Below are 11,651 nucleotides of genomic sequence, written 5' to 3' on the forward strand. Positions count from 1 at the left end.
TTTTAAATAAAAATAGCTATTTATCAAATGAATGTATTTTGTAGTAATGTACAGTTCATTGCAGGTTGGGAGCATTTTGTCATTGTCTATGTTCCCAATGTAAATAGATTATTGAGAAAAGCCATGAAAAATAATTTGCATAAAGATTTCAAATTTACCATCATAGCAGAAAAAGTAGTGTTGAGTTGAACAAAACCAGTCTTCCACATAATTGCTACTTATTACTGCACATAATGCTCCAGCATTCCCTTCATTTGGCTGGCCGTACGTAAAGGGAATTTGGCCCGAATAAGTTTCTCCTGTAGCCCAGGTCCAGGTTCTGTGAAGTCCAATCCACACAGACCCGGTATACCCAGGGTCTGCACTCGCTGCGAATGCAATAATGTTGTTTACCTCATCCAAACTGCGCAAAGTAACCAGATCAACATAATTTGTTCTGCAGTAGGTTTGAGCATCACTCCAGGTCATGTTCTGACTCACATAGTAGTACTGCCATGGCACTGAAGAAGCTTCTGAAGAAAAAAAAAAAATAAATTAATGATGTAGAAAATATGTAAAATGTGCACTTTATTGTAAATTTACAAAATATAATATAAAAAAATGTATCTCACCTGAGAAAAACATCAGAAAAAAAAGAATGGGCTTCATTTCTAAGAACATCATGAGAACATTTGGATTACTATACCTTCTCTAATGCAAACAAACAACCAAATCTAACGAATGCAAACATAAAGGTAGGGCCTTTTCCTTTTAAGGAAAGCAGGGTACAGTGTAGAGGCAAAAGCACCATGATAAAAAGTACTACATTCACCTATATTTGTGGTAATTCTTTCTGATAGCAATTAAAATAATTATATATATATATATATATATATATATATATATATATATATATATATATATATATATATATATATATATATACAGTGCCCTCCACAATTATTGGCACCCCTGTTTAAGATGTGGTCGTGGACTTCTAAAAATTCTCCTTTTTTTTAAAACAACATAGAACCCAAATGCAAAAAGAGAAAATCCAACCTTTCATTTAAGTACATAACTTTGGTGGTAAAAAATCATACATTTAGAAAAAAAAAACTTGAAATCATGTGTCCCACAATTATTGGCACCCCTAACAATTCCTCTGAAAAATTTAATTGTTTTTTTTTTTATATATTTTCTGTAGTTGCTAAGGTTGGTCAGGGTATCTAGGGACTTTTAATTAGTAATTCATGATTTCCTGTTTCCTGGGGTATAAATATGACGTGACACAGAGGCCTAATTCTCTTACCCATTTGTCAACATGGCAAAGACAAGAGAACACACCATTCAAGTAAGGCAGATGTGTGTCGACCTTCATAAGTCAGGCAATGGCTACAAGAAAATAGCCACTCGCCTTAACTTGCCGGTATCTACAGTCAGAGGAATCATTAAGAAGTTTAAAACAACTGGAACAGTGACAAACAAGGCTGGAAGAGGTCCCAAGTTTATCTTGCCACAACGCACAGTGAGGAGGATGGTAAGAGAAGTAAAAAAATTTCCCAAGCTCACCGTCACAGAATTGCATCAAAGAGTGGCATCTTGGGGTCACAGAGTCTCCAAAACAACCATCAGACGCTCTCTACATGCCAACAAGCTGTTTGGGAGGCATGCAAGGAAAAAGCCTTTTCTCACTAACACTCACAAACGTAAACGCCTGGAGTTTGCTAAGCGGTACTGGGACTTCAACTGGGATCGTGTGCTTTGGTCAGATGAGACTAAGATTGAGCTTTTTGGCAACAAACACTCTAAGTGGGTCTGGCGTAAAACAAAAGATGAGTATGCCGAAAAGCACCTCATGCCCACCGTGAAGTATGGTGGAGGATCTGTGATGCTGTGGGCCTGTTTCTCTTCAAAGGCCCTGGGAACCTTGTTAGGGTGCATGGCATTATGAGCGCTTTGAAGTACCAGGATATTTTAAATAAAAACCTGATGGCCTCTGCCAGAAAGCTGAAGATGGGTCGTCATTGGGTCTTTCAGCAGGATAATGATCCAAAACATGTGGCAAAATCTACACAAAAGTGGTTCAGCAGTCACAAACTCAAGGTCCTCCCATGGCCATCTCAGTCCCCAGACCTCAACCCAATCGAAAACCTGTGGGGCGAGCTAAAGAGAAGAGTGCATAAGAGAGGACCCAGGACACTGGATGATCTAGAAAGATTGTGCAAAGAAGAATGGTCAAAATCCTCTCTCTGTGTTCTCCAATCTTGTGAAATGTTATAGGAGGAGATTAAGTGCTGTCTTGTTGGCAAAAGGAGGTTGTACAAAGTATTAACATCAGGGTGCCAATAATTGTGGCACACATGATTTCAAGTTTTTTTTTTTCTAAATGTGTGATTTTTTACCACCAAAGTAATGTACTTAAATAAAGGTTGGATTTTCTCTTTTTTGCATTTGGGTTCTATGTTGTTTTAAAAAGGAGAATTTTTGAAGTCCACGACCACATCTTAAACAGGGTGCCAATAATTGTGGAGGCACTGTATATGTATATATATATATATATATATATATATATATATATATATATATATATATATATATATATATATATATATATATATATATATATATATATATATATATATATATATATATATATATATATATATATATATATATATATATATAAAAACAAGGCAAAACACAAATTCCAGAACCCTTTAAAAGTTTTGCCATTAATTTGAAAGACAAAAAATGACAAACTATTTTAGATTGATTCGAAGTGTTCTTGTTTGTTTCCTTACCTGCATGTCTATTTTAACAACTCACTCTGTCTCATCACAGCACCCCATTATTACATATTTTTCCACAAGTTCTTTATTCAACACACATGATAATGTTTTTTAAAGCCTCAAGAGATTCACCAGAAAATGTTGCAATTTTTGAATAGTGTATTTGTACACTGTCAGTTTTGGTCTTTTTCAGGTTTGTTATGGAGAGTCACCAAAATACTGTGAAGTAGGTGCAAATGACCGTGGAATGATAAGCGACAAAATGAATGTTAAAAATAAATCCAGCCTGACCTCAACCCTTAAAGATGTCATATCAAAATAACGTCAATAGTGTAATTTTGTAATATGTGTAATTTCCACTCCAGAATGATTGGCACCCTTTATCGGGTCAATTTAGTCAACATATTCACCTTCCCAGCAGACACAATGGCCTACAAACATGACTGCTTCAGACTCCACTCAGCAGAACACACACTTAACTCCACTCACAGGCACAGAGCTACTTACTGCGCTCACCTGTGCTCAGTCACACACACACATACACACATTCCTTCTGAAACTTTCACTAAAAAAAAGAACGTTGCAAAGTAAACACTTTTGTATCTGTTCCTAAACAGTTTCCCATGATTTGGATTTTCTCTTATTAATGAAAATCTGTAAATCAAATGTATCCTTCTCAGTCTCTTTATGTATCACCATTCAATAGTGTGATTGTATAAAACATTACAATTGCAAAAATTATTTTTTCCTGCATGATCTATTTATTCTAATAAACAACAATTATTATTTTTTTACATATAAGGAATGTGGAGTAATTTATCATAGTTTACTGATACTTTTAATTGTAACATGAATCTTAGCTCACAATTTAAAGGCTTAGAAATAATGTTCATATCATAGTGTAACATATCACATTCTACTGATATACAATTGCATGTGACATTTTTTGATTTGTTTTATGTATGTTAATTATATGTGGTGCAATGGAGTAAATTATGAAAATGTAGTAAATAAGAGCTATGAGTTCAAAGCTATATGTATCAGATCATGTAATAATTACAGAAGAAGCAATGTACAGCTATGAGCTAAGAGCTATGAGTTAAAAGCTATATATATCAGATTATGCAATAATTACAGAAAAAGCAGTGTACAGATAGAAACCAATCCCAAAACAGCATAAAGGTCTTAAATAATGACATTAAGATTTCACTTTATTGAAGACAATCCTATCAGCCTTGACCCTCAAGCTCAGTCTGACATTTTGATTCAATCCATTTGCTTTCAGTTTTTGTTCAATCTGTGGAAAAAACACAAGTCAATTTAGACTGATTTCAAAAAACAAATTCATTTGCCATTTTGCACATTCCTCCATCCTCCATGTTTTTTAGTCACCGGTATCCTGACCCTCAGACTGCATACTTTTGGTTTCGGGTTCTGCCTGCCCTGTCTTACTCTGTTTGCCAATATTTTGATTTTCAGACAGTGTTTTTCTTGAAATCTGATCTTTCCTACCCTGTATAGCTCTGTTTGCAGGCTTAGGATATATGGACTGTGTTTTTCTCGTACTCTGACTTTGCCTTCCTGTATTGCCCTGTTCATTGGTGTCTGATTGTCAGAATGTGTAAGACGATTATCTACACTCCTGTCTGATTTGGGTCCTCCTGGTCTGTGCCCTGACAGGTTATTTTGCTCTTTGTAGATGAAAGGTTGACTATTTGCAGAAACCATGTCACAATTTCATGCTTTTCTGCAGATAATACTAATGTTAACAAAATACTGCATGACAGTAACATACTTCATAAAGGATTGCAGCTTGCACCGAAGGGTCATTCAGATCTGTCGTTCCATCGGAAGACAATTTCACCTTCATGATCTGTCTTTTTTTGAGCTTGTCCACATCTACAGAGAAAAGCAAAAATGCAGTTATAAAAAGATTTATAGGTACCTTTTTTTCCTAATTGGACAGATAGAATTGGCGGCCCACCTCCATAACAGACAAAAGGGTGCAGTGTGGTGCAGCTGTCACTCATCCATCTTCCATAATTTCCTGCCACCACAGCAGCACAGTCCCCGGTTCCATCACTCGGTGGTCCCAATGCCCAGTTTCTGAAACGACGGCTCCACTGATCAGACCACTGCCAGTTGTCTAGGAACAAGCCGATCCAGACAGAAACCCATCTTCTAACAACATTGTTCACCTGGGTCTGTTCCCAAGGAGAGCGGATGCGGGCCAGGTCAGTGTAGGTGCTTCTACAGTAACTCTGAGCATCTTGCCAAGTTTTATTAATAATGACCATGATGTAACCCGTACTCTCTGTAATATAAATATAGTAGCAAGGGACAATAAGTTAAAGTAATACCCTATTGACACAAGTTTGCTTTTTGATTTTTTTTTTCTGAAGCTGTGAAGCTTCAATTTGTATAGATTGTAAGCAACCCTTTAATCAGACTAAAAATGTGTCTAAATCATCACACAGCTGGCTTATCTTAGCTTTAGCTTTTTCAATGCTATTTCTATATAATAAGTTTAATCAAATAGCAGCACAAGTTCTTCAGATTAATTCAGTAATCCATCAGTATTTAATGATTGAACCAATTTCTGAGTATTTGTTAACTCACCACTGAAGCACACAAAGTATAGTAGTGTCTGACAATCAGTATTGCTCCAAACAGCATTTGTGTTAGATACACATTGTCCACTGCCACTCGGGTTTCCTGCGGCCCAATTAAAGTAATTGGCCTGAGACTCATCTCCCATAGACCAGGACCAGTTTGTACTCACTGATCTCTGTATTCCAACCCATAAAAGACCAGTGTAGCTAAGATCCACCTGATTTTTCACACTGTACACATCATTCACACTGTCCACTGTGGCCAGATCAGTAAACCTCGCTCTACAGTAACGCTGAGCATCCGGCCAGGTCTTCAGGTATCTTACAGCATGGTAGAGCCGGGAGACAGTTTGTAATGGAGACGCTGAAGAAAAAAAAAAAAGAATATACATGTAATAATGTTCTGAAGACCTTTCACAATCAGTGTTTTAAAAATGTAACAACAGGATATCTATGTACATTCTGTACTTGGTTCTCTAATAAAAACTGATAATAAAAAAATGATAATTACAATTATTTAAGTAAGTAAAGTATTAAAGCAATTGGACAACCAATTCAATAGTAAATGAATGGTTTTTGATTGTTGCAATCAAGAGTTCTATTTCCCACAATCAATCTCAAATTGGCAACACATTTATTATTAAGGCTTATCTCTAAGGTTTCTCTGTGCCACTTTTTTCTCTTGTGCTCAAATCTAATTGGTGGCTGGGACTCACCTCCATAACAAACAAATGGGTGCAGTGTGGTGCAGCTGTCATTACTCCATTTTCCAGAATTTCCTGCCACCACAGCAGCACAGTCGCCGGATCCGACACTTAGTGGTCCCGATTCCCAGGTCCTGAAACGACGGCTCCACTGATCAGACCACTGCCAGTTGTCTAGGAACAAGCCGATCCAGACAGAATCTGATCTGCTGATGACATTGTTCACCTGGTTCTGTTCCCAAGGAGAGCGGATGCTGGCCAGGTCAGTGTAGGTGCTTCTACAGTAACTATGAGCATCTTGCCAGGTTTTTTTTATTTTTATCATTATGTAACCTGTAACCTCTGTAATATAAATGTATACTTCACTTAGAAATCATTGACAAAAGTTTGCTTTCTGAGTTAGGAATATGTGAACCTTTAGTTTGTATAATTTGTAAGCTAACAGTTAATTAAACTGAAAATGTGTCTGAATAATATATATATATTGTCGATGTTATTACTTGAAACAGAATTGATAAGTATCAGTTAATTTACCACTGTAGCACACAAAGTATAATGGTGTCTGACAATCAGTATCACTCCAAAAAGCATTCATGTTAGATACACATTGTCCAATGCCACTTGGGTTTCCTGTAGCCCAGTTGAAGTAATCACACAGAGGTTCATCTCCTAAAGACCACCACCAGAGTTCATTAATTGGTCTCTGCAGTCCGATCCATAAAAGACCAGAGTAGGTCAAATCCACCTGATTCATCACACTGTATACATCATCTACACTGTCCACTGTGGCCAGATCAGTAAATCTTTCTCTACAGTAACGCTGAGCATCCGGCCAGGTCTTGAGCACATTTACAGCATGGTAGAGCCCAGGCGCAGGGCGGAGTGACGGTGCTGAAGGAAAAATTGTAGAGAAACATGTGTCTAGGTAATGTGATGCACATTTTTTAGTAAATTACTGTGCAGTAAACATCTATTCATACACATCCTTCATGTAAATAAGCATTTAGATCAGTTTCTTAGTTATATCTGTTTTCAAATCTTGCAAGTGTTATATTCACCAGAAATAGAATGATAAGATTAAATGGACACCAACCTCCATAACAAATGAATGGATTTTTGAGGGTGCAATCAAAACTGTTCCATTTCCCAGAGTCAGAAATCACCATGGCAGCACATTTATCACTAAGGCTTGTCTCTAGTCTTGAAACTCCAGTCCAGTACCGGAATGTAGAGAAACTATAATCAGACCACTGTGCTGAGATCAGTCCAATAAATGCATCTCCAGCCAAAATTGAAATAACTTGGTTGCGCTCTACAGAGGTTTTGACGATGGCCAGTTCCGCAAAGTGTTTTCAGCAATAAGCAATTGCATCTGTCCAATTCAGGGAAAGCTGGATCAGGACAAATTTATTGGTGGCAGTTGGTGAGTCTGTTGAAAGAAAGAAAGTAATAAAAATTATATACAGAATCAGAATTTAAAAACCGCTGTAATGGTTGATTTAAGGTTTTATTTAAGGAACTAGTCTCTGGTGTTTATGTGAACCTGCATTGTTCAATACAGAGAAAGTAAAAGAGAAACAGGACTTTCAATCTAGATTAAATTTAACAATGTCAGTAGGAGGTATGAGGTGTTACTCTTTAACAAATGTCAGGCTACATCACACCACCCCACTGTTGATAATTTTTTAATAAAAGCATTGATGCAGCAATAAAGAGACTGGCTTTAGGCTGTCATGATTCACATGCAGATTAATGAAAACAGCGATATAATGAAGCTCACTTGGATGCCAAAATCTCTGAGCTCTGTGTTCTCAACCGCGGTCTTGCAGCCAAAAACCCACCAAAGTCTATGGCACACAAGGGCCATTTTATTCTGTGACCATAGAGGGCACTGTTGTCACTGTGCAGCTTGTCTGTGACAAAACTCTTACACAAAGCTCTCATACTGCTCTTGTCTTCTGTATTATACTGGTGGGAGCTTTGTCTAAAATCTGTTTCCTCACTCTGGTCAAAGAATCTGGTGCAACTTTGGGGTCTGCCACCTCACTTTATGAGGACATGAAGAAATGTCAGGTAGGATTTAAATGGAAAATATTCTTGGGGGCGAAATAAAAACAAAAACTTGGGGATCTGCATGGAGATGGATAATCTGAGCCGATTTGACATCTGTAAATAACAATATAACTCCCTTTACAGTTGTATACGATTTTATCGGTTTTGTTGACCGTTTGTTTTTATAATAGAAATGCTTGAAAAGTAAGTGTATGTATCAATAGCCAAACACATATAACAATAGCCTTCAATTGGTCAGCCATTCATTTATATGCAGACTGTATGAACAGAGTGTGGGTGGCCACCTGAGTTCAGCAGGGAGAGGGAGAAAGGGATCATACATAGTCTCAGATAAATGTTTGTAGGAATCTCATTTGTTATGAACATTTTCATACAATTTTAAATATAAACTCATTAGATATGTGGCTTTCACCCCAGAACTTTTCTGGATTGCTACAGAACTGATTTCATGAATTTATATATGAAATAAAAATAATGTTAAAAAATATTTAAATTGTGTATGTAGCACATTTTTGTTAGAAACTGTTAACATTTAAATTTAGGTTGAATCTTTGTAGGAATCTCATTTTTCATGATATCTTCATTCAATTGAAAATATATAATGGAAAATGTATACGAGACATGTGGCTTTTAACCCATTACTTTTCTGGATTGCTACATTACTGATTTCATGTGTTTTTATATGAAGAAATATATTTTCACCATACTTTATCATCTATAACTTTCTATAAGCTAAAATCTTGGGTGTCCTTAAATACAAGGAGGCGCGGGAAAAACGGCAAGATTGCCGCCCACCCGGAAGTGCGCACCGTGTGCCCGGAAGATCCTGACACTTATCCCATTGCGGGGAGTTTTTCCTTGCCACCGTTGCCACCAGCTTGCTCATCAGGGACAAACTTAAACTTATAAAGAACGTCTTATTGATTCTTTCTTACCACATTATCTGTATAAAGCTGCTTTGAGACAATGTCCATTCTTAAAACCGGTATACAAATCAAAATGATTTGAAATGAAATTGAATAGTGTTGCCTAATCACTTTGAAGGGTTTTGCAACAGTGTTTTAATAACGTCTGCTGGGATTTCTTCATGATTCATGTTCATGATTTGTTGTTTGTTCACTGATATTCTGAGTATTTATTCTAAAGCTGATGCACTTAAATACACCTAATGTTAATTCAAATTGATCATTCAAGAGACATCTGCATAAAACAAATTTATGGAAATCAGGATGTAAAAATTCGCTCACAGTCCTTAGAGAAACTGGTCTTTTTTAGATGTTTGGTTAATAGCAGAACTCCATAAAATCCAGTGGCAGGCCTTCAGGGCAAGACCTCTGCTGGCCTAAATTCTATTAGAATAACTGACTACCATTTTAATATATTTTCTTCACAAATATTTGTTAAATTATACCAAATTGTCTGTTTTTTTTTAGTTTATAGCGTTTCTCACTGTACCTTACAGTATATCTGCTGTAGGGGCTTTACAGTGAGCGTTTTTACCACAAACTTTGCATTGCTTGAAGCTGTTGCTTTAACCAGTTAGATTGCGACTTGCTTAATCCAAGGCCCCCTAGAAGGTGTCTACACATGTTAGAATTTTCACGTCCTTTGATAATATGATCAAAAAGCACACCCCACATCTGTAGCAAACTGTACAAGCTTAAATATATTTGTGTAGATTTAAGATCACAATTGTTTGAGATGATGAGGCTTGTTGAATTGTGTTCATTGGGTTTCTTGCATTATTAAAGGCATTCATTCGCGCTGTATGAGATACCCGTATGTGATGCAGCACTCTGTTATACTGTATTTTTGAATAATATTGATAGTTTCTACTGTATAGCCATGGGGAGAATATTAGATCATATAAATACTAGGGTTTAGACTTGTGGTTCTTAAACTTTTTGGATCCAGGGACCTCTTACATAAGGAGAACTTTTTCCAAAGAACCCCTTTCAATTCTAACAGTAATTAACGCATGCTTACTACAGTTTGTACTCCAAGATGCTACTGAAACTGTTTATATTCTAAAATTTGTCAAACTAAATACTTCAGATCTGTTTCATAGTGATAAAAGTAACACATTTCATTTGAAATCATATTAATACCCACATATACTTTCAAACATAAGGCCATTTTATTCTAATTGCATTCTGACTCAACAGAATCCTAAAAATTAAACATCTATCATTCCTTTTCAGGAACGCGAGCTGCGTCAGAACTCGTTGGGAACGTGATTGCATTGTCCATGCTCTGAATAAAGTGTGTAATCAGTCGAAATTGGAGGCAGGCTGTCACCGGCTGGGCAACGTCGCAACCAGGAAGTATAAAACGCACATGGAGTGAACGGGCTTCAGCTTCTGTTTGTTCACGAAGCACTCTCTGTGTGTAATTTGATGTTGTTTGTTTATCTGTCAAAAAAATTAAGGCATCAAAGAAAACCAGGCACACTTTTCGGCCGCTCACATGCCCATGTGATCGCTTCGCTGCCCACTCCCCACGATTCTGGTCCTGCTCTCTCGGGCTTGTCCCTTTCTCCTACCTCCTCTGACCGGTCCAGCTCTCGTTTGCAATGCCCCTGACACAGCTCTAGGCTACACCTAGGCTACACCTCTGCCATTCCTTCATTGCTTCCTTCTCGGTTACAGAAGCTAAAGCCAGCTTCACTCCATGTGTGTTTTATACTTTCTGGTCGGAACGTCACCCCGCCAGTGACAGCCTGCCCCCAATTTTGACTGATTACACACATTACTCAGAGCATGGACAACGCATTCGCGTTCCCAAAGCGTTCCGACGAAGCGTCTTGTTCCCTCAGGGAACTAGGGTTACATACGAGACTTTATTTATTTACAAAAAAGATAGTTAAAAAATTTGGGTAACCAAGCAGATGGTCTGCATTTATTTCCATAGTTCTTTTGGGTGGGTGAACTGTCCCTTTAATGTAAATTTTTATTTAATATTGGTCAATGTAATGTTTCCTGGTCCAAACTATACTATTGAAATGTTTGAATCTAATATGCTTCATAGATATTATGTAGGCGAAGGGCTGTGATCGAAATCTTTATTTACATCCTGATATCCAGGAATTAACTTTATGCAGACGTCTCATGTTAAACAAATTATACAAATGCAACTTTTTGAGTTTTGACTGAATTTATGGCAACTCCTTTAAAAAACACCGTTATATAATAAAACTTTTATACAGGATGGCAGCACACAGCAATTTCCAATACACACACACAGTTATGCTTGGCCTTACCTATATAAAATAATGTCAATACATTCATTAGAAAAAAACATGAAGAATAATTAATGTTTTGTAAAGTGTTAAAATTTACCATCATAGCAGACAAAGTAGTGGTGAGTTGAACAGAACCAATCTCCCAATCCATAGCCATTAATCACTCCACATGCTGCTTCATTGTTCCCTTCATTTGGCTCAGTGGATATAAAGGGAATTTGTCCAAAATAAGATTCTCCTGTAGGCCAGGTCC

At 37.0% G+C, this 11,651-nt stretch overlaps 1 protein-coding gene across 1 annotated transcript; it reads right to left on the reverse strand.

The window, feature by feature from the left end:
* Nucleotides 1-3,540: 3,540 nt before the first annotated feature.
* Nucleotides 3,541-7,922, reverse strand: LOC124402992 (macrophage mannose receptor 1-like). Its single transcript, XM_046876506.1, has 7 exons — nt 7,865-7,922; nt 7,178-7,513; nt 6,097-6,975; nt 5,388-5,744; nt 4,753-5,082; nt 4,564-4,667; nt 3,541-4,065 (listed from the first exon to the last, which is right to left on the reverse strand). The coding sequence occupies exons 3-7, from the start codon at nt 6,407-6,409 to the stop codon at nt 3,967-3,969; spliced, it is 1,203 nt and encodes a 400-aa protein (XP_046732462.1). The 5' UTR covers nt 6,410-6,975; nt 7,178-7,513; nt 7,865-7,922; the 3' UTR covers nt 3,541-3,966.
* Between the last annotated feature and the right edge of the window lie 3,729 nt (nt 7,923-11,651).

This window comes from Silurus meridionalis, chromosome 2 (assembly GCF_014805685.1).
Source record: "Silurus meridionalis isolate SWU-2019-XX chromosome 2, ASM1480568v1, whole genome shotgun sequence".
Taxonomy (NCBI): domain Eukaryota; kingdom Metazoa; phylum Chordata; class Actinopteri; order Siluriformes; family Siluridae; genus Silurus; species Silurus meridionalis.